General features: G+C 38.1%; 1 protein-coding gene across 1 annotated transcript in view; it reads right to left on the bottom strand.

Annotated features, from left to right (window-relative positions):
* Nucleotides 1-1815: 1815 nt before the first annotated feature.
* The window catches only part of dip2bb (disco-interacting protein 2 homolog Bb), a 32880-nt gene continuing 11812 nt past the window's right edge, over nucleotides 1816-22883 (bottom strand). The window contains exons 4-39 of the mRNA XM_079629626.1: nucleotides 22315-22440; nucleotides 21466-21738; nucleotides 19813-19953; nucleotides 18421-18540; nucleotides 18130-18327; nucleotides 17933-18024; nucleotides 17016-17126; nucleotides 16816-16939; nucleotides 16605-16714; nucleotides 16419-16521; nucleotides 16238-16302; nucleotides 15411-15504; nucleotides 15219-15338; nucleotides 14992-15106; nucleotides 14773-14912; nucleotides 14380-14516; nucleotides 14206-14286; nucleotides 13233-13360; nucleotides 13017-13131; nucleotides 12519-12720; nucleotides 12280-12392; nucleotides 12145-12168; nucleotides 11945-12025; nucleotides 11634-11757; nucleotides 10464-10585; nucleotides 10258-10369; nucleotides 7040-7149; nucleotides 6603-6733; nucleotides 6274-6442; nucleotides 5372-5542; nucleotides 5184-5245; nucleotides 4829-4886; nucleotides 4656-4730; nucleotides 4081-4255; nucleotides 3450-3573; nucleotides 1816-3358 (exon numbers count right to left, since the gene is read on the bottom strand). Of these exons, the coding sequence (XP_079485752.1) occupies nucleotides 3106-3358; nucleotides 3450-3573; nucleotides 4081-4255; nucleotides 4656-4730; nucleotides 4829-4886; nucleotides 5184-5245; nucleotides 5372-5542; nucleotides 6274-6442; nucleotides 6603-6733; nucleotides 7040-7149; nucleotides 10258-10369; nucleotides 10464-10585; nucleotides 11634-11757; nucleotides 11945-12025; nucleotides 12145-12168; nucleotides 12280-12392; nucleotides 12519-12720; nucleotides 13017-13131; nucleotides 13233-13360; nucleotides 14206-14286; nucleotides 14380-14516; nucleotides 14773-14912; nucleotides 14992-15106; nucleotides 15219-15338; nucleotides 15411-15504; nucleotides 16238-16302; nucleotides 16419-16521; nucleotides 16605-16714; nucleotides 16816-16939; nucleotides 17016-17126; nucleotides 17933-18024; nucleotides 18130-18327; nucleotides 18421-18540; nucleotides 19813-19953; nucleotides 21466-21738; nucleotides 22315-22440 (4499 nt within the window). The 3' untranslated portion in view covers nucleotides 1816-3105. The remainder of the gene's footprint in view (nucleotides 3359-3449; nucleotides 3574-4080; nucleotides 4256-4655; nucleotides 4731-4828; nucleotides 4887-5183; nucleotides 5246-5371; nucleotides 5543-6273; nucleotides 6443-6602; nucleotides 6734-7039; nucleotides 7150-10257; nucleotides 10370-10463; nucleotides 10586-11633; nucleotides 11758-11944; nucleotides 12026-12144; nucleotides 12169-12279; nucleotides 12393-12518; nucleotides 12721-13016; nucleotides 13132-13232; nucleotides 13361-14205; nucleotides 14287-14379; nucleotides 14517-14772; nucleotides 14913-14991; nucleotides 15107-15218; nucleotides 15339-15410; nucleotides 15505-16237; nucleotides 16303-16418; nucleotides 16522-16604; nucleotides 16715-16815; nucleotides 16940-17015; nucleotides 17127-17932; nucleotides 18025-18129; nucleotides 18328-18420; nucleotides 18541-19812; nucleotides 19954-21465; nucleotides 21739-22314; nucleotides 22441-22883) is intronic.

The following is a 22883-nucleotide window of genomic DNA, read 5'->3' as shown; positions in this document are numbered from 1 at the left end:
TTCTGTTTTGTTCTTGTACATATTAAGACGTGGTTAACGCAAATGACAAATAAATTCTTTTTATTTAAACAACAAAAACCATTGCAAACATGAAAGTGAATATTTATAAATGAATATCCTCTCCGTCCTGGAAAGCACTATTTCCCTGAATGCCCCATGTTAAAAGCTCATTCGCTCGCTTGTGCTTTCATCACATAAACTCAGCTCTGATGCCCTTCACAACAGTGAGAATGAGAGAATACATTTCATGACAGTGTCTCTGATCTGGGAACGGGTATTGTGGAACTCATCAACAAACCAAAGACCTTTCAACAATGTGACCATACATACTCAGCCCCATCGTGCAGAATGAGGTTAGGCTAACATACTGTAGTGATCAGTTTGTGTAAGGACTCTGAAAGTAGTCTTTCAAGCCCCCACAGTGCTCGACTTTATCATGCTTTACATCATTAAAACTTGTACATACCGTAAGATTTCCGAATCTGAATTCTAGATAGAAATGCATGACAGACAAATCTGAGTGCAGACTTCAACCCATCACGTTTCTGATCGACCAGAAAAGAACAAACAGAAACAGAGCAAGCTATTTACAACCAGTCTTCAACTTCAGACCCCCTCTCAGCTACGAAGGGATATCAGTGACAGTAGTTAATATTCATATTAATCCAAAAAAATTGACAGAATACAGCAACTAACTTACAGTACAGTAGAATTTCTCATCTGTACACAAGCAATTATTTACAGTTATTTATGGTTTACAAGAGTCATTCCTCGTAAAAATGGTTATAGTACATAAGATCCTTTGCCAAACATGTAAAATCTATGTATTTGTACAGTAAGGTGTTCACGAGGGGTTTGCTTGTACAGAGAGTCGTGTTATTTTACAGTTGTTTTATTTTATTGTACAGATGCCTGACTTTTAGAGGTTTAAATGGCTAATCCTGATGTGTATAAGCACCTTTAGATGAGAGCAAAAATAGAGCTATACATATCTCAGTTTGTGTTTGGTTTGGGCTTGGTGTGTGATGAGGTTTGCAGTTGAATGTTTTTGAATGAATCCATACTAAGTGTATATGTGTGTTTCTTACTGTTATACGTGTATGTGGAGAAGTAAACTGAGAACAATTTGTAAATGCAGATATTGAGGTTAGACTGGGAATTTAGTCCCAAAAAAAAAAAAATGTTTTATGTGCCTGCACTTTCATATGCTACTCAATAATGCAAGTAATTATATAATAAAAACCACACATATGCCCTTATTAAAATAAATGAATAGTCCTGCATCTATATCTGCATCTATCTAATAAAGTGCATAAAGGATAATGAAAAACAATAGGGATGATTATCCTCATGCTGAACTTGAGAGGGCTGAGGGAATGAAGTTTTCACTTTGAGTAATTCGTTGAACACATTTTTGCCAGATAGATAGACAGATAGATAGATAGATAGATAGATAGATAGATAGATAGATAGATAGATAGATAGAACCGATGCTCTCGAGCCAAAAATGGTTCTTTCAGTGAGTATAGATAGAGTATGTAAAACAGATATCGTGGTCCTCTTTATGAAAAATCATTGAATCAAAATTCATATTAGCATTGAGTAATAAAAATATTAAATAAAAGGGTCCATATCAGATGTATGAAGCATTTAAATAGCCCATGGTTTAGAACACATCTCAATTCAGTTATTCAATTGATAATAACAAATTGATTATTAAAATAATGTTTGTGGACAATCCTAAATAACAACCTGTTGAATATGGGTAAAAATAAAAATGGAACAAACATTACAAAAATGTTTTGGGTATTTGGGTATTACATTGCAGGGTTTTTTTCGAGTAGAAGTAAAACTGTATATTGTAAATATTGTAGAATTAAAACAAATTAAAAGATGCAGCTTTGTCCCCTGAATAGCTGCATATCTGAAATAAACTTTGTTAAAGCCCCAGTGGTAAGATTTAGAGCACTAAATGGTTTGTTGTCAGAGCAAAATGAGCTGACAACTGCAGTCTCAGTAATACATTTGTGTGTGTTAACGAAAATAATGGTGGATGAAGGAGTGGGCTTTAACCTGGGTAAGGGCATTCTATGAACTGTAGCGTTACAGAAATGTCCTATCATCAATACTGCCCTTATTAAGAAAGGCACTTAACCCCAGGTTGCTCTTGAGGGACTGTCTCTGTATTACAAATAATGTAAGCTGATTTGGACACAAGCATCTGATGCATGACAAAAGACCCCTATTACCCCAATGCTGTCCAATAAATATTACATTTTAGAGCCCTGTAACACACAGCACCATAGATAAGCTGGGTTGCAGTCCTGTATATATATATAAATATACACGTTTTGAACTTTTGGGATTCAGGGTTGTGACGTCCTAGTCTGTTAAGTCTGTGTTCATCATCTTGATTACCACACTACTACACAACCAAAAAGAGTCTTAACAACACTAATTCAAAATACAGAATTTATATTGCTAAACCTACTCAATTAGTCCACTGATCTTTTGTAGTCCGTCCATCCATTCATCATGAGCTCCTATCATTCCTTTTATGAATCATTATAGTTTATATTGCACTGTTTATTTTAAGATTTCACTTTGTCTCCCTTTTTTTACTTAACATTTAGTTTAACATTGAGAATTGACTCCTGGAATCGATTCCATTGATTCCAAAATCTTTGGAATCAGAATAAAAAAATTCTGAAATCGGACAACCCAGGTGAAAACTTACAAACTGAGGCTTTAAGCTCATTTTAATAAATTAAAAAAGAGTACAAGCCAGCCAGTGCTAGAATAGGAGAGTGTTTGAGTAGAAAAAAGAGCTATGTAATTCAAGTAAATTTAAATCATGACATTATGTGGCATTGTGTGAGAGTGGGGTTCTGGGGGAGAAGGAATTGAACTAAAAGGGAAATTCTATTATAGCATCCCTTCTCCAAAAACTTCATCTCACACATTTGTATTTTGGAAAATGACACCTTATCCCTGAAAAAACAGGGCCAAGTCTTTCTGTTTATGAACTCAATCCAAGTTCTGAGGCCAAGTTCTCAGGCTCCGTAGCACCGCTCTGGCAGGCCTTTGGCTCACCCATATCCCAGCTCACATGTTGTACGCTACGTATATGGGGTCCAACTGATCTGCCAGGAAGGAGTCTCTCAAGTGCATTCGCTGCTTTTCTCCTCTGGAGTTTATAGGAATGACCCCTGGGTCAACAATAACCACCACACCCACAATCAGATGGTGTTCCTCTAATACTACATTGGTTACCAGCGGGACCAGGTCTAAAGCGTCCTGCTCTGATCCGCAGAGTTCAGCCACCACCACCAGCAGATTTGTCCAGGTGAACACAGCACTGCAGAGGGGAAAAAAAGCATGTACGAGTGAAAGGGTAGTATGATTGCAAGAAAAAAAATGAAGCAAAGAGCGTGTCTCTGAGATGTTACCTTTCGCCGATGCTGCGGTGGGCACGTGATACGCTGGTCTCGATGTCAATTGGATGATATCGCAAACCTCTCAATTCTAAAGTCTCATCCAGAGAGCCCACCACAAACAGGGCGTCATGGCGATCTAAGCACAAAATGTTACAAACATGGACATTTTTACAAGAACATTAATTTAGTGGGGCATAACAATGCACTGGATAGTCTCATAATTTATGTATCTCTTAAAGTGGGAAGTCTAAGACCACTAGTTGCAATATCTTATTTAATAATAAATAAATAAAAATTATATATATACATGTAATATATACAGAATATATATATGCAATTATAAATGACATTATCGCATAATTTATTTAAAACTTTAACTAAAACTTGAGAATGGTCAATGTCACAATTTCCTTAAATTCGATTAGTGACCTAGAATCTAAACATATATTTATTAATTTTACATCATCATTTTTTACACAATTATTTTATTTTATTTTTCTGGGACTGCATGAAAAAAAAAATGAAAAAAGATTTACAATCTGGTCTTAGACGTTTGCATCCCACAGTACATTGCTCCCACCAGTCTTCCATGAGCACTTCATCCTTAATTCTTAATTCATCCAATTGTGTTTCTCTCTCTCACCTCCACTGGAGTCTGTGAGTTCTGTTCTCTTGACAAATCCCAGGTATCCCGTTTTGGCCCAGAGCGTTTGAGGATCTCCAAAGCTCAGTTTAGTGTTGAAGTGGTCAGCCTGCAGATTTTCCTCTCCGTATATTGTGTAGTATCCTGTTGCATTGTGGGGACTGTTCACCCAAATCTGGGAAAGAGTGAAGTATATTACTGGAGAAGCTTAGGAATGTATTTTGCCCATCTATCTATTTCTATCACTTGTTTATCATCATGGAAACAACGGTGTCTGAAAGGCATACTTGAGATGAAATATGAGACGTGATGTATGAACAGAGAAAAAAATCAAGGTATCACTTATCTTGTGTGTGTAATTTTGTCAAGTTATGCAAAAAGTGTAAAAAATAGTATTTATTTGTGTATTTGGGATACATAATGCTAGCTTTGAAATTTGCCAAAAAATGTTTAAAGTGTAATTTTCTCCAGAAAAATTTGAAAAATAAAAAAAAAGGCAAAAATAACTAACCTGAAAATGCACAAAGCTGAAGAAACAACCAATTATTATTTACATATACTATATGTAAACGCACCTCTCCTAGATGAGAGTCCCCTAGGGGTCCTCTTGTTTCTGGATTGACTATGATCACCCTCACACCAGGAAGAATCTAAAAGAGAGAGAGAAGAAGAATGAAAGCATTAACAATGTTCAAACTCTTATAAACTTTTTTTTTACATTCATTCTAGAACAGTGGAATGCGCTTACTGTTCCAGACTCCATGAGAGGAAGAGACTGTGGCGCTCCTCGCTCTACTAACCTCACCCTACAACACAGAAACACCATCATCAGTGTTATACAAGAAGAAAGAGTGTTTATGACAATATAATCACAGAGTCGAGAGGAACCAGCAGATCTGGAGCTTTTTTCATATTGGACAAAACCCAGGATTCTAATAGATATAATTCTACAGCATTTAAAACAGTTAAAACCATGTGCTCTACTAATGGCACCAAAATGAATTACAATTGGCTGAGCCAGAAACTGACACTTTCAAACACACTTCACCTTTTAGTATTTAACCCTTATTTGTTTTGTGTGTACATATATGTGTTTATTTTACCGGTCATGTCGAAGGGACTTCATGTCCACATACACAGTTGAGGGGTCTGGTCCAGTTGTACCCTGTGAAAAACACAAACCCACACACACATACAGATCAGCTGCACCTCAAATAACTGAAACAGCAGGTCTGACACACATATTGCAGAGGAAAATTAACTTGCAAAGTTCGAACTTCAGGTAATCTACCTGTAGGCAGATGGCCAGGTTAACTCTCGACCCAAAAGCAGTGCTGACAGCCCGCATGGAGAGTCCAAGGTCTTTGAACAGTTTGGAGAAGGAGTGTGTGAGAGCCAAGCGCGGACGCTCCTCAGCAATCACCACACAGCTCCTCACACACGACAGGTTCACACCACGTGCCTGAAGTCAGATGGACACGAAGAACATCAGAAGAACATGTGAAGATAAAAAAAAAAAGACAAGCTATGTTATATTTGTGTTACTAGGGAAAATTAACAGAGATGTGAATGACCAGCATGTGTTTTGCTTCATATGCAAACTTGTTTTAGAGGCAGACTATATATTTTCTACACTTTGTTGCATTGATTTTGATGCGAAAAAGCTTAATGGGTTAGTTTACCGAAAACAAACATTTTGTTATGTCCTTTTAAACCGGTACGATTTTTTTTGTCTTCACAATGGGGTCAAATATTGTCTTTTGTTCTTTGTAGAAGAAAGAAAATCATACAGGTTTGGAATGACATGAGGGTGAGTACATGAAGACAATTCTTATTTTCGGGTGAACTATCCATGAAATCAAAATTGATAATTCTTTTTTTTTTATGGAATATTGGATTATTTACTATAAATTATTTTTCTTTTAAATTCATGTGCATAATCTTTTATCAAAATAACTTTCCCTCCCTCTTCTCCTCTTCTCTGATGGTGTGCTTACTGACTCGAGGACGGGACAACCTGTCACTCGCATGAGATCACAGCAATAGCAAACCACAACGACTCAATCGATTTCCATTGAACAAAATGAAGCCCCATCCTACATTTGTTCTTGTACGTTAAGACGTTTCACAATAGGAAAGAAAACACTATCACAACTTTCGTTTTATGCCGACTTTAAGTGTGCTAACATATACCTTCAGCATCTCCGTCTGTCCGCCCAGGCCCTTGGTGCAAAGCTCCATGACGGAATAGGAGCAGAAGGTGTCTCTGATGCGGTACTGACTGAGCGTGCCCAGCCACAGGGGCAGTGAGATCTCCAGCTCCATAGGAGGTATCAGGATAGACTGATGACCTGAGTATACACTGCAGAACACAACCACATATTAGGTTTATAATACCTTCAAAACACATTCATATCGACTATGAAGGGAACAAGCCATAGCGTGAGATGACAAAGCTGTGAGACTTTCTATGTTAGTATGAGACATTTGTATGTGACTGTTTGTGTGTATCCATCTGTTACCTCGCAAGGCACCAGAGCACAAAACCAAGTCCACAGTAGGGGTCGAGGCAGATGGCGATCTGGCGAGAGGAGTACAGCTCACACTGTAGCTTTATAGAGCGGCACAGAGCGCTCACCGCCGCGTGAGAGATCTGATAGACAGCCAATCAGAGAGGGGAGTCTCAAATGTACAGATCAACTAACAATGTTTTATGTCAGAGGGAGGTATTTGCTACAATGGGGTCCAAAACATCGAAGACAACACTGATAATCAAGAAGTGATTTTTTTTTCTTTAAATAGAAGCATTTTCACTAGTTGTCTCAGACTTTTGGACAGCACTATATATTAGCAAAATCCTAAAACACCTCTGATTGGTCAGTTATTCAATGACTCTAGAATTAAATGTCACCAAAGCTGCCTGAAACAGTGATGAAACACATCCATTGAGATGTCTCACCTTCACTCCGGTCAGCATGCCTGTGGTTGAGACACTGAAGTCCAGATAGGCGATCATCTCAGCATTGGGCGGTTTGTAGATTGTGGGAGGTCGTTTGCGAGGCAAGTCATCTGGGGGAAAATAAGAGAAATGAATGTTATGCACTTACGAATATATTTCTAAGCTCGCCAACCATGTGAAGTTCAAAAAAAATTTATTCCTTTTCCTGCTGTTTCTGAAGTCTCATGCAGTACACTGTAAGCTTGATTCATTTAAAGGGTCATGAAACCATAAAGTATATTTTGAGAATTTAACAGATATGTACAGGTTGCATATGCTGTAGCACTTTTATTATTAAAGGGAAATCTTTTTTTGGGGGAGTCATTTCATTCTTTCGGTTTAAAAAGCAAAGTTGTCAAGAAATGAGATGTATTTGTGTTAATTGACTGGAGAGTCATCAGTTTCTGAGCTTTTCTCTGCATTATACATGAGAATGAACTCTTTTACTCTAATCACTGCGCTGTATTATGCATGAGATCGCATTACAGTGGAGAATTCAAATGTCACAAAAGACCGTTTCAGCGCTGTTTGTTCACCTCTGCCCGTTGTTGTCCTTTAGACACGTGCTGTAAGTGTATGTTTCCTTAGTACAGTAGCAACAAAGTGTTTGCATTTTCCCCACGATTCGGCCAGAGCTGAAGTTTGACAACCAACACATGCAAAATATGACTGTAACTACATTTAATATGTAACAGGAACGACACAATGAGTTTATCAACACTCGCAATGCGGATCACATTTCCTATCCGGAATGGAGTAAGCATGTTACAAGTTTTTATAGACAAATTTCATAATAGACTAGTGCCCCAAACATGAACCAGCAACGTGTATGCGCACATATTTTATTATGTCTTTGTAAAATAAACAGAACCTCAGATACTTTGATCTCCTGAGATATGGACAACACAAACACATACAGCCATTTCCCTCCATAACCGACAGAGTGAAGTTGAGAGAAAGCTTCTTTCCATCCTGTCCTTCCTTTACATTTGTTCCTTCTCCCCCACTTCCTTCTCTTTACACATTCTTCTCTACACTCTGTTCACATATAAAGATGATATAAAAATCATAATGTTTTATTTGATCTATGGGGACTAAATAAAATACTTTTTTTTAACAAAAGCCTTGGTTTAATGGTATTTTAAGGACGCGTGCTTGGCCATAATGTAGCGTGTTAACGCGCATCCACTTTGATTCTCTAATAATTATAAACAGACGCAGCAGTTTTCATTTTTGCAAATCATACATTATTACAAGGAAAAATATTAACACACGAGGGAAATCATTGTTGTGTCCGTGAAGATGTGAAAAAGATCTATCTAGATTTGAAAAAAAAAATCTAGATTAGGCTACACATTTACCCAAAATATACGCCTGTTTAACCGAAGCTAATTTGGGTGGGTTTCTCCCATCATCCCCAATGTCACTTCTCTGTGTTTTACGGCCCTGACGAGAACGTCGGTCTCCTCGGCTGTGAACTGCTCCTGGCGTGCGCTGGCAAACCCGCCGTTATAATAGCGATCCGCCACGGAACAAGCGCGTCTGCTCTTAAAGGGAATGTGAGAGGACGCTCTGATTGGTTTATTTCACGTTACGCCCAAACCACACCTATGAATAATGAAGCTACTTCAGACCAACCCCTTTTAGATTTGCGCCAGGCGCAAGAGTCGTTTATCCCGCCGGGAAAATAGCAACAGCGCCGGGATCCGCCCACAAAGTTACTTGCGCTTTGACACTTGCGTTTCAGATCGTCAAAATAGGGCCCAATGAGTTTATCAACACTCGCAATGTGGATCACATTTCCTATCCGGAATGGAGTAAGCATGTTTCAAGTTTTTATAGACAAATTTCATAATAGACTAGTGCCCCAAACATGAACCAGCAACGTGTATGCGTACATATTTTATTATGTCTTTGTAAAATAAACAGAACCTCAGATACTTTGATCTCCTGAGATATGGACAACACAAACACATACAGCCATTTCCCTCCACACCCCACAGAGTGAAGTTGAGAGAAAGCTTCTTTCCATCCTGTCCTTTAAATTTTTTCCTTTTTACCACTTAAAAATAAAAATCATAATGTTTTATTTGATCTATGGGGACTAAACAAAATACTTTTAGATAGAGCAAGCGTGAAGGCGGCCTTCTAAAAAGTATAGTCAGTTACCTAGTGACCCAGACTGACGAGTTTGTGATCATGTGACCCACGTTAAACGCCCGGCGCAAGTCTCTCTGTGCGACATAGATTCCTAATGAATGGGTAAAATATAAAGTAAAGAGTTAAATTGAATAATCAAATGTCTCGTATCATATAAATGTATAATTTATATCATATAAATGACTAATTGCCATTCCAACCTAAATTCGAGGTCACGATAAAATGGAGTCAGATAAAAGTAAATTGGAATTAAATTACTTTGCCACACTGAAAAGAAGGAAAATGCAGGTATCATTCACCCGCTCTATTGGAAACCCTTGTTGGGCCGATTGGGCGGGCCTTACATCTTCCATGTGCAAATAAGGACACTGATACAGCGGTATGTCTGATTATGAATGCGATGACTCAATAGATTAATCTGATACGCAGACGACAACGACATAGAAAATTCAAAGAAGAATTGACTATGCCTTCATTCTTTCTGTTAAACTGATGTGTGTCATTTGTTCAGAGATTATAGTGCCTAAAAATGTAATTAAAATATTATTTAGACATTTGACATTTTCATACAGACCAATAGCTCTGCAAAGTTATAATGCTGATTTGTTGATATTTCTAATAATAATTTATCAAAACGTATTTGATTTGTTAATGATAGTTCTTACTAGTCTCTAATGATAATATTTTTGTGAGTTTGTCATAGGTTTTTTTTTCTGTCATGACAAATCAAGCCAGATATTTTCCTTGCATGCTTTGCTGAGACCGGATAAAAATTCTACATGTTATGTTATTTTATGTAACATTTATACTTGTTAGTGCTTAAAGTGATTACTGTGGTGGTAAGACTGTTGTTGGACAAACTGCTAAACAAAACTAAAAGTTGTTTCAATAAAAGAGCAAACCCTGATCCAATATATATGCTACATCAGATGACTTTAACCTATTATTATATGAACAAAGTACAGTATGTTATGCAATATGCACAGTAGCTATATGGGAAATTGACTGTTGTATGTTACCTGTGTCTATTATGATAGGCCATGTTTTTATGTTGACTGTAGCTGCTGCTTCTTTAGATCTGAGAATCTTCGTTAAAACCTGAGTAGTGAGAATGCAAGCAGCCTTGCTGACCTGAGGAAGCCAGGAGAGAGATGCAAGAAAAGTTAGCAATGCTACCAAGCAGTTAAAGGAAAACACACCCAAATAAAGCAACACAGAGACTTACATCGATAATCATGCGGACAGTGGGCAGAGTGGCTGAGAGGTTCTGCGGGTGTGGAGGCCTCACGGTGACAGGAATACAACCAGCATACAAACAGCCATAAAATGCTGCGATCAGATCTATACCTGCACATACAGACAATTCATATGCAATGCACATTTTTTATGTAAATTTATTTATTTATGCCAAAACAGTCATAAATATGTTTTTATGCTCATTTTCTCTTTTATATGTATACACACACACACACACACACATAATATAATGTGTATACATACATAACGGTAATTTCCCCCCCCAATTTATTTAAAAATTTAATTAATTTATTTCAGCTTCATTTCAATTACTGCAACAACAACAACAAGAAAATTATATATATATATAGTATTAACAGTTTAATAAAATTGTAATTTATAGTTCTTCCATGAAAGTTAAATCATCATTTACCCACCATGGTGTTGTTCAAATACAGTATGCCATTATTATTTTTTCGGACCACAATAGGAGAAATAAAATAAATATCTCACTCTTGCTCGTCCATAAAATTCTGAATCTATATCCTGTGGGGTTCCTCAAGGGTCAATTCTAGGGCCATTACTCTTTAATCTGTACATACTTCCACTCGGTAATATAATTAGGAAATATAAAATTCCTTTTCATTTCTATGCCGAGAATTCTCAGCTATACCTTCCACTAAAATCTAGAGACTCTCTGCAGCCTCTCATAAACTGTCTTGAGGATATTAAATGCTGGATGGCAAATAATTTCCTCCAGCTTAACAATGAGAAAACTGAGGTGACTATCTTTGGTACCTCCAAAACCAGAAACTCTATCGCTAGTTACTTAGACAATCTCACTCCATATGTTAAGTCACATGCAAAAAATGTAGGTGTTATCTTCAACTCTGAGCTTTGTCATGAAAAACAAATAAGCTCAGTTGTGAAAAACAACTAAAATCAATTGAGAATCATTTCTAGACTTGTGGTCCGAAAAGCATTAGCACAACACCAGGAGTAAAAGATGACTTAATTTTCATTTAAAGATTTCATTTTAAAGTCACCTATATGTTAACTCTGTAAATACCAATTACTTTGCTATTCACTCCTATACAGTTTTTAACTGTACAGTTCTTAAATAACAGTCTTAACAAAGGACATAGTGTGTGTGATTTACCTGGTGGATACAAAAGGACCACATTCTCTCCAATGTTAATACCACTTCTCTCCATGAGAGCAGCAGCAATCTTCTCTGCTCTTTTATGAAGCTGAACACATGTAGCTGTACACACTGCCACTCCCTAGAGAGAGAGAGAGAGAGAGAGAGAGAGAGAGAGAGAGAGAGAGAGAGAGAGAGAGAGAGAGAGAGAGAGAGAGAGAGAGAGAGAGAGAGAGAGAGAGAGAGAGAGAGAGAGAGCACATTATCGACCAGCAAATCAGAAATTATTCCTTTCACTATTTGTTTGGAATAGATGAGAATTTTTTTACCTTGGCATTTAAAAGTACATAAAGCGTATGGTCAGGATCGGTTTGTGCTCTCCACTGTAAAGCCTCTGTAAGGAACTGATGCTAAAAAGGCAAGACAGACAGTTCATCAACAATAACTTCACATATAACATTAATAACACATTAAATGATTATGTCATGCCTGTGGAATGTGATTGTGCCATAATGATCACAGTGCTTACCATCATTGTAGGCCACATACACAGCTGCATCCATACGAAAGCATTAAAATACCACACAGTGCATTTCAAATAAACAGCTCCATTATTTACTTCCTGCTATACGGGCTCACAATACAATGCAAAATCTGAGTTTACCTTCCTGACCAGGTCTTGGTCCTCTATGAGTCCCAGATCTCTGCCTGCAGCCTGCGCAATTCTTTTCCCAGCAACCAAATTACCCACCATGATGGATGCAGGGCCGACACCGACTGTGAAAGACATAACAGGGCAGAAAACTGTGAGAAAAATATCACATCCATCAGATTTTTTTTTCTACCTCCAGATTTGAAGGTTCTCTCACCTCCAAGATCTCCATTTAATCCCTGCATACACACCTGGTTGTTTTTGACGTGGTTTGGGCATGTTGGTAACACAGGTGTGGGGGCACATGAGGATGTTGCAGGGGTGCAGCGCCCCCTCCAGGAAGAGTTGCTTGGTGTCTGAGATGTGAATGCCGCCCAGGGGAGTTTTGGGCAGGGTGTTGGCAGGAACCAGTGCAAGACAATACAATCCCACCTGATGAATACTGTCAATTGCCTGAAGTCGAGAAACAATACACAAAACCACCAACAAATAAATAAAGTATACATAAAGGATTATCAAACCTTTGTGTGTTAAACTAAAACAATCAAATAACTGTTGTATATGAGCAATAAGCCACTCAACACTTTGAATTTTCCACAACATGCTAAAGTCCATAGCACATATTGGCAGTACAGTCACAGGTGTGTATTTATTGGCTAATGTACCAGAGCTTTAAGATGGTGCATCCGATCAGATTTGGAAGTATAAAACAATCTATTTTATAATTACTAAAATAAATATGTCTGTACCTGCAGAACCCGACTCATCCACTGGAAGCTGTCTTCTTCACTGGCATCAGGCCTTTGCTCAGCTACGATTACTATCCTCTCATCATAGAACACAGTCACTGAGAACACAGCAATTCTACAAAACACACACCCACACACCTCAGATTAATATCTATTCTCATTCAAACAAAGATTAAGACTAAATTTCGCTCTGTATATTCAAAGGGGAACCCTCACCTGCCTCTGTACACAGTTTTGACTGGTTCCACCGCTAGTGCTGTCGCTACTAGATCGTCAGCATTGTGACGACGACCACTAACCATTAGCAAGCCCTCGTTCTTACCCACCACAAATATCAGACTACCCTGCGGGAGGAGGAGAGATGCATTTTTTTTTTTAAACTTGGGCTGTCAATAGATTAAACATTTGAATCACAATTAATTGCAACTTTTTATTGTGAAATTAAGAATAGACCATTCATTTTAAACACTTCCATTTTAGAACATGAAAAAAACGTTACAGATTTTTTTTCTGAATTCATTGTGTATAGTTTGTGGACAATGCGCAAACAGCAAAGAGCTTGATTACATTTTACACAAGGTAAGTTGCGATACCGAACAGGATCATGTTTGCGCGTCAATATAACGGACTTGTGCGTGCTTAAGGTATGACTCCTGTATGTCACCGCAATCATCTTTACCTTGATTGCAATCCTCATCCATCATAACATTACTAGCTGGTTTGCTTTATCCAGCATAGAAACATATTTTGCGTATCATCTGGCCAAACAGCAGTGGGATGTTTTGTTGTTCCGTTCAGTCTGTGTTTCACACAGCACGATGAGTTTGGAATTGCGCTCTTCAGAAACAATGACAGAGCTCGGCGTTTTAAAGCAAAACACACAGTGGAATGAATAATTCACTGAAAACGCAATGCGAGTCTATTTTCTCTCTGCCATCTCTGATGTAATCAGCATGGTTTTCTTCACAATAGTGCTGTTTTGGACTGATTGTTTGAATGATTGTATGAATAAATTTGCTTACTGGATTATTGGACTGAAAACTTTCGCAAAAGTTCAGCGGTTTAAAATGACCTGATTGCAAACGGAGAAGCGAAATAAGGTTAATCGCGTGTTAACCTTGACAGCCATGATTTTAACACATAAAAAATGGCACTGTCCTTCTCTTGTTTTCCTCTTTCACACTCTTACCGGTCCAACAAAACCCAGCAATCCCGACCGCACAAAAGGGATTTCACCAATAGGAGCACCACTAGCGTTGACTGGGATCACCTGTGAGATACCATAAAAATATGTTTATGGTGTGCAATTCAGTACAAAGTTTTATCATCGTCTGAGTATGAGAGCTTAAGTTGATCACCATACCTCAAAGGTGTTTTTAGTGACTCCAGACAGGCCGTAGTACATGGTTCCACCAGCACGAGAGTTCACAACGATCTCTCCGATCTCATCCGTCTTACACAGCATGGGCGGCCCATCCGGTTTCACAATGCACATCAATGCTAAAGCACACATAAACACACATTCAGGCATGTACATATGACAATAACATATTTTAAACTTTGATAGCATGGTATTATGAACTGGATTTTTCTCTGAGTGACAATACCATAGTATTACCATACACACCCAAGGTAATATCATGATTCTTTTTCGTGAATCACACACATAATTCAGCACACACACACACACACACACACACACACACACACACACACACACACACACACACACACACACACACACACACACACACACCTCCTGGCATGACATGTCCCACATCCTGGACAGTGAGAGCAGAGTTTTTGTCTTCAGTGTTGACCCTGATGACCCCATGACTCAGCCCGGTCATGGACAGGATGGCTCTCGCTGGAAGAGGTGCACCGGGAACCCCAGGCCTGGAGAAAGTTCACAAAATCAGGAAAAAAATACTAATATATTTAATTTAAAATGAGAATTCGTCTAAAAGTGATATACCTGCGAATGGCAACCGTCATGGCCTCAGGTGATGTAGCACACGGGCAGATGACCTCTGGTTTCAAACCATAAGCCTGGAATAGGTTCAAAAATGCATCACATGATGAAACCGACCCTGAGCCAGAAAGAGATACAGAGAGACAAAAAAGTGAAATCGTTAAATATAAATATTAAATGAACATCATCTCCCGTGAAGTCTCTGCAGGAGGCCTGTTAGCGTAACTCACAAGGATTGGCTCCATCAGCAACAATTAGCATGCGCAAGGAGGCCAGACTGGTGTCTCTCTGATCTCGGTGAGCCATCATCGCCCAATGCAGGTCACGACACTTCACCAAGGCAATACGTGCTGTAGAAACACAGACGTTTATCATATCCAAACAAATGTGTGTAGACGACAGACGTATATTTGGTCTTGTACCTTTGTGTATGTGAACTCTCTGAACCCAGGACAGTGGACAGGCCTTCATTACTGCATATGGAACACTGATGGTGTGGATTCGGTTCATCACACTCTGAAACACACACAGATGTTGTTATTGGGTGAAAACTGCCCAGGTAAATTTTCACCCCAAAAGAAAAAAAGAAAAAGAAAAAAGAAAGAAAGAAAGAAATTAGCCTATTTTAGGACCATACAATAAAGCACTACTGAAAAAACTATCAATATTATTTACATTTATATTGCATAATACCGGTAATACAAAAGTACACATCATTGTTAAGGATGCACGATATATCGGCCACCATATCGATATCGGCTGACATATGTTCAGTTGTTACCGGCGTAATAAAAAAATGTGTCCGATAAATTAAAGCTGATATATAATATATGATATTTTAGCTGAGACACTTCAGATGCGCACTGTTCGCCATGATGGTTTTGAATCGCTTGAAATATGATTAGAATCACTTCAAAAAAGGAAAATACAGTTAAGTGCAACATGTGCAGCGCAAGTCTGTCATATAGGCTACATACCATACCGGTAATAATGAGAACATCAATATAATTGTGTGCTTGGGACATGGATTTTAATGGTGAGACTTTTGTTTTTGTAATCAGCCTCTCAAAAATGATATTATAACTTATTGTCCAATATATTGGTTATCGGCTTACAAATATAAAGAATTATCGGTAATTGGCCAAAATGTTCATATCGGTGCATCCCAAATCATTGTAATATTTGATGCACTGATCTTAATAAATCTGTAGTAATAGCATTGATGACACGTACACATTTTGTCACTCACCGTGAGAACTCCATGCCACAAACCCATGTCCTTCTTAAAGTCCAAAACATTCACCAGTGTCTCACCTGCGTGCAGACGCATTCTGTTACATCTCCAAACAAGCATGTGAAAACCTGCATAGCTAGTTCTTTGGTTTCGTGTAACTGCAACAAAAGGATGGTGCTTCCACAGCATCACTCACCCTCACAGTAGTTACAGGCCTGAGTGAGGGACTGGCAATGTGTTAACATGGCAACTTTTGAAACCGCAACACCCATCACTGTGCCCTCCTTACTGGCCTTATACTGCATGAGAGAAAGAGAGGAGGAGATTTACATGTATTCAACAAACATACACACACAGAATCACATGAAGCACACGATCTTACCTCTATGTATGCCGTGTCTGTGTTGGCTGTTGGGATATGAGGCTGCCAGTCCTTCGAAGGCTTCGTGAGGTATTTGGAGTCTGTCACCACCCACTTTAACCTGGGCCAGCCTGTCAGAAACCCAACTAGTATTAGATCCATCATAAAATTCTCATTACTGACTGGATTTTGAAAAGAAATGGATGCAATTTGCATGTGTGAAGTCTCTGACCTTTGAACTGTAATATTTCTCCAGTGGGGGTCTTGGGTAAACCCTTCAAACAGATCTCACTGGTCAAAGCTAGACCCACCCCACAGCTACCTAACAAAAAACCAACTTGGCTGCTACCCGCATCCTGTAAACACACGGAAAACATTTTGACCACAATAGCAATATGATTTGTTAGCACTCCATTTAGCTGTGGTGGCTACCTTTCGGGATAGTGGAACCTCTATGGGCACAGGAATGACTTCTGCCAACAAACAGCCATAAAATGCGACCCAGAACATACCAGGGTCACTGTTAGGATACACCAGCGCCACCTGGGTCAATAACAAAACATTACTTGCAAATAATTAAAGTGAAAGAGCAGCATTTTTCTAAAATAAAAGTTGCTTCTAACAATATACAATACATAATATTACTTATAGCAATGTAAAGTAAATGAGTGTTTACATCAGTGTTGTTATTGTTAACTAAAACAAAAAATAGGCTATATATAAAAAAAATCTACATTTAAATTATTTAATAGAAATCACCTAGAAATTTATAGAAATTAATAAAAAATGTTGCTTTAATACAGAGCCCCTAAAGGGACATGGTTAAGGAAAAAAATATGAGATGGAGGAAAAAAAATTGTCAATGCTTTTGCATTGTCTCGCAAATGTTCTGCGTTCCCTCGCAAAAATGTTTGCGTTCCTCCGAGAAACTTTGTTTCGCAAAGTTTCTTGGGGGAACGCAAAATGTTTTGCAAGCGAACGCAAAGTTTCTCGGAGGAATGCAAAAGCATTATTTTATTATGTTTCTCCCATCTCGTTTATTTCCCCACCACCATGTCCCTCTAGGGGCTCCGTACTTTAGCCATTAACTGAAACAAAGTTGAAGAACTAAAATTACTAAAATGAAACTTGACTCAAGCACATACAATTGTTAAAACCTAGGCTAAAATTCTAATGAAACCTCAAAATGTAAAAATAAAAGCTAATTTTTTTTTATAAATATTATAAAAGCATATTAATAATAGTAAAATAAAACTGGTTTATGTGCACAAACTTGTCATAAACACCTATAACTGAGTAATATTATCAGGAAACAATCTTAAATGACAAAGAGTTGTTGGTTTTTGTACCCGGTCTCCTGGTTTGAGGATCTGCTCATTTTTGGCTCCCAGCTTGTTGAGGAGAGTGTAGGCCAGCTTTACACTTCGACTCCACAGTTTCCCTGTCAATCACACACCAATCAGCCCATAGACCTTTCTTGCCACCAATCCCAGCATCTGCTTTCAATCAAAATAAGTGCTTTGCAGATGACCTAGCTCAGTCTTACCATACGTAAGTGTATAGAGTGGTTTTCCTGTGATATCTAGAGCTGTGAGGGCAGGGCTTTTGCCCTGTGTGGCACCCCATCGAGTTAATGCTGCCTGGAGAGCAGGAGGCCAGTTACTGACCACACCCAACGGTTCCCCCTTCACTGGGATTATCTGCCGGCCCTCTGGCCTAGGGGTGTTAGGATCTATCTGAGGAACTGAGGAGGAAGAAACACGATCATCTACATTAATGCACCATTCTTTCAGAGTGTGTCTGAGAAATGTCGAGGACTGAATTTATCCTGGAGTACCTTCCACGATCTCCTCTTGGTCATCCATGAAGAACTCACTGAGTGGCGGGCGTTTGGGTCGTTTTAGCGTGTTTAGCAGCTGCTGGATCTTTGTGGAGACACGACTGGACACCGGAACACCTACACCAGGATTGGGGTCAGGTAGGGTGGGATGAGACAGACGAACAAAGACACACTCCCGCACACTTTCAACTGAACTGGGAATTCGTAAATCATACTAGGCTATATACATGTTTTACACTCTCCTACAGTGGTATTTATCAGTCCTGGTCCAAAGATATCCTGATATACAATGGCTTATTATAGATCAAATTAAACGTAATATTATTATTTAAAATTATAAACGTATTATTTAAATTATATATACACTACTATTCAAATGTTTGGTGTCACTGAGATTTTTTTAAATAATCAGCAAGGATGCAAAAAAAAAAACTAGAAGTATTTTCAACATTTAATAATAATAAATGTTTCTTGAGCACCCATTAATGGGAGTAATGAGGAATAAATTATCACAGGAATAAATTTAAATTGGAAAAATATCTTACAATATTGCTGTTTTACTGATTTTACTTCAAATCAGATAAATCTTAATGACACCAAACTTTTGAACGGTAATGTATTATTACTTCTTTATACTGATATATTTGTATTTATATATAAAAAAATAAAAAAAAGTATGACTTTGGAATATAGTGCAAAAGTCATATTGACTTTTTTTTATCATACATATGTGGTGCTTTTGCATCTTTCTGAATCTTCAGTCCTCATTTATTGTACTGCATGGAAGAGAGTGACCAACTGGTCTACACTACAACTACACTATTCCTTTAAATATCACTGGTTCACCTGTAAAGCAGTCCTAATGTGTTATGAAGGATCAGGACTGAGTAAAAACCACATGTAAGCAGAGATGGAGGGATGAGTGATCTACTATTATCTATTTTTTTTCCTAAAAAAGTACAGGGTTTCACACTATCTTTGTGTAACACATATACAGTATACAAACACAAACACACAGCTTTAAAGTCGACCTACAGGACATGTCTACTAGAGCAATCATTACCTCTGCCTATTCTTCTCACTGACAGAGAAAAGCAACATGACACAAGTGGATAAAAGGTAGAAAAGAAAAAAGAAACGGGATGCGATTAATGAAGCAATCATAAAAACACAGCATTCATAAAGACTTATTGAAATGTCCCTACTGAGATGTTAACACAAAGTTCTGAGAGACATGAGAAGAAAGTTATGAAAAGGCGCTTAAAGATTGACATACATTTTCAGAGTATGTATGTCTAATGCAGCACACAACAAATACATGTTTCTCTTTTTATCTCTCTTTCTTTTACTCTGTTTTCCCCTCTACACACACACACACACACTCAGTACCGTCTGCCGTCTCCATCATGCTGGACCGGCTCTGTCCTCGACTCATGCCCCGCACCGCCGCGTTGGGAGGCAGATCCACACGAGAGCCTCTGGCCTGAGCTTGGGATGGGACATCAGGAGGCCCGACTCTTTCTCCAGGATCTGGTCAAAATAACACATATTACTCACTCACAATCAACCCTCAAAGTTTTAAAGATATTTTACCCTTGCTCATAAAGGAAAAGCTCACCTTTCTTTCTTACCCATAAAACAAAAGGAGAAATATAGTAGAATCATGTTTGAGGTGCTTTTTTCAATCCAATAGTGAACTATTCCTTTAAGAGTGTAAAACTAAGTCCATTCAAGACTGCTTTCAGTACATGCTTCCTTCAAATGCGTAAACTAGTGATAAGGCCAAAGATATTTGAAGGCAACATGAAATCAAACTATTTACTATTTATTATTTACTTTGCTATTATTATATGGATTTCTAAAATACTTGATTCTGATTAATAAATTATTCCGTGTTCAAATATTTCGATATAATTTCTTGCATACGATTCCGTTAAAAATGTTGGGTCAGTAAGACAGACACACACACACACACACACAAAGGATGGATGTGGAATCCATCCACATCCATCCTTTGTGAGCAAGATACTTCTTTCAAAAACTCTCATTTCACTCTGCAGTCTCTTTCTTCTCACATTATGAAGTAACGTAATCACATTAATATTTAATGTTATTTGATTTATTTATTTGCTAAGTAGACGTGTAATTTATGAGATACAGTCACTTGCTCATTATCCCAAAATGAACCTCTTCAGGGTGATACAATATTGATCACCCTGTCAAGGTTTATTTTGCCCTAATGATCGACTGACTGTATGTTATATCTTACATAACTGTCTCTGGTTTTACTGTGTCTCATCATGATCGTACATCATTGTTTTCATAATCTTTTTTTTCATCAAAATGAAATAACTTTGTCTGCCTCTGTAGACCAAGGCTGTGAGGGCAGAGAAACATATCATTAACCAAAAATATAACATCATAGCCTACAGAATATTCTGTTTCAAGTCTAATGCAAACATGAGTTCATTAGTTCCTCTTGGCTAACCCCACAGTCTGCATGCTGTCTACAGCTATCGTCTACATCTCTAAACAATTTCACACACACTCAGGGTATGTCATGTGCAGGAAAAGTACACTCTCTGAATAACTACAGTCTGGGATCAAGTGTGTATTAAGTCCTGAGATGATTAGTCCTGAACCTCATAACAAGCTCAACCAGATCTCTGAGAACCTTTATTAATTTTTCATCAGCTCCTATGGACAGACCAATCATTCATAGGCTTTAAACACACAGGTGGGGCAGAGGCTTAAGGGTGGAGCGTGTGGAGGGGTAGATAATATTCGTAACTCACAACAAATCTTAAACACACAGGACAAGGTGAAAGATTTCTAACACTTGACTTTACCTCTTCCTATTCTTCTCACTGACAGTCACCAAAGATATAAATGAACAGAAAATAAACATTGGGCAGAAGAAAATATAGAAATAATGAAGCAATGAAAACACTTGCAAAGAATGCCTGGTTAAGCTGCTAAAATGACTTAAAACCAAATGGTAATTTACAATGACACAAAGTGTGTGGGGTGATGGTGACTCACCGATGCGTGCCTGAGCGAGGGCCTCGGCCAGTGCGGAGGGCTGGGAGTGGGAGTGGGGCGGGTGGGCAGGTGCGGGTGCGGGTGGAGGTGGGGCCTGCTGAGACTGAGGCTGAGGGGCCTGGGTGGGCCGAGACTCCCCATGGGAGAGAGTGGAGGAGGCAGAGGAGGAGGTGGAGGAGCCGTGCAGAGAGCTATTAATCCAGGTGTCTGGAGACTGCTGAGGCCCTGCACTTTCACTTGACACGGCCTCATCATCAGAGGAAGATGAGGAGTCTGACAGAGAGAAAGAGAAATTAAAAGACAAGGAAGAGAATGATAGAATAAGTACCAGAAGAATAAAGGTAAGAACTATTGAAGCATTTTAAAAAAATGATCCAAACAATAGTAAATGCAGTTGTCACAATATCAAAATATCAATATTTGCTACATTTCATAATTTATGCTACCAATTTTAACACCACACCAAAACAATTTTTTTTGCTGATGAACATACATTATATATATTGAATTAATATTGGTTAAAGAATTAAAAAGTAACTAAAATTATAATAATTTATTAGATATACAAATTAAATAAACTTATTTATGAGATATACATAATTACATTTAAATGTAGCTACATAAATGTTTAAAAAATACAAAACAAAATAAAATAAATCTGATAAAAAAATGAAATAATGGGTGTAATCTTTCCTGCAAGATTATTACCGGTATATAAAATACATAAGGATAAGGAGTACTTTGCCATTTTAAACAGGAAAAGTGTAAGATCTCAATTAACTATTATTATCTATTAAATATAAGATAATATATATCTTCATTTCTTTATTTGGTGCTTGTATACATTACCTGGTGGGGTGCAGTTGTCAATTGGTGACTGTACATATGCGGACCGACGTTTGGTTGGCATGGGCAGCGCCATCTTTTCCTCTTTATGCTTGGCCAATGCTGCCTGAACTGCCTCTGTGTGGATATCTGAGACAGACAGACCAAAAAATAACTTGTAAGAGGCCGTTTTGTTCCTAGGACATCTGCACTTAGTGTGATGTTAGCAGATGCCTCAGTAGATGATTTTATCCAAAGTGACAGGTAAAGTCAACCTTGAACATCCTGAGGCTAAATGCTTTGTTCCAGAGTACAAGACTGATTTGAATCTCATTAACTGTCTGCCTTTATCTCGATTCAAATCAGTAACTTTTGTATTATCAGCAAAGCTTCTCAATCAATAGGCAGTCACCCATCAGAGTGTTGGTACTAATTACACGACAAGGTCATGAACATGCTCTATGACAACAGTAGGACGGTAAAATATATATATACACGTCTGTGGCGAGCAACTGAACAAACAACCTACACAATCAAATAAGCAAGCTACTATCTTTCTATTGCCACAAAGCTCCAGAAATCCACAGTGACCC

This window comes from Phoxinus phoxinus (assembly GCF_949152265.1).
Source record: "Phoxinus phoxinus genome assembly, chromosome: 11".
Classification (NCBI taxonomy): Eukaryota; Metazoa; Chordata; class Actinopteri; order Cypriniformes; family Leuciscidae; genus Phoxinus; species Phoxinus phoxinus.
Note: the sequence above shows the minus strand (reverse complement) of the source record. Positions and strands in the feature narration are given on the sequence as shown.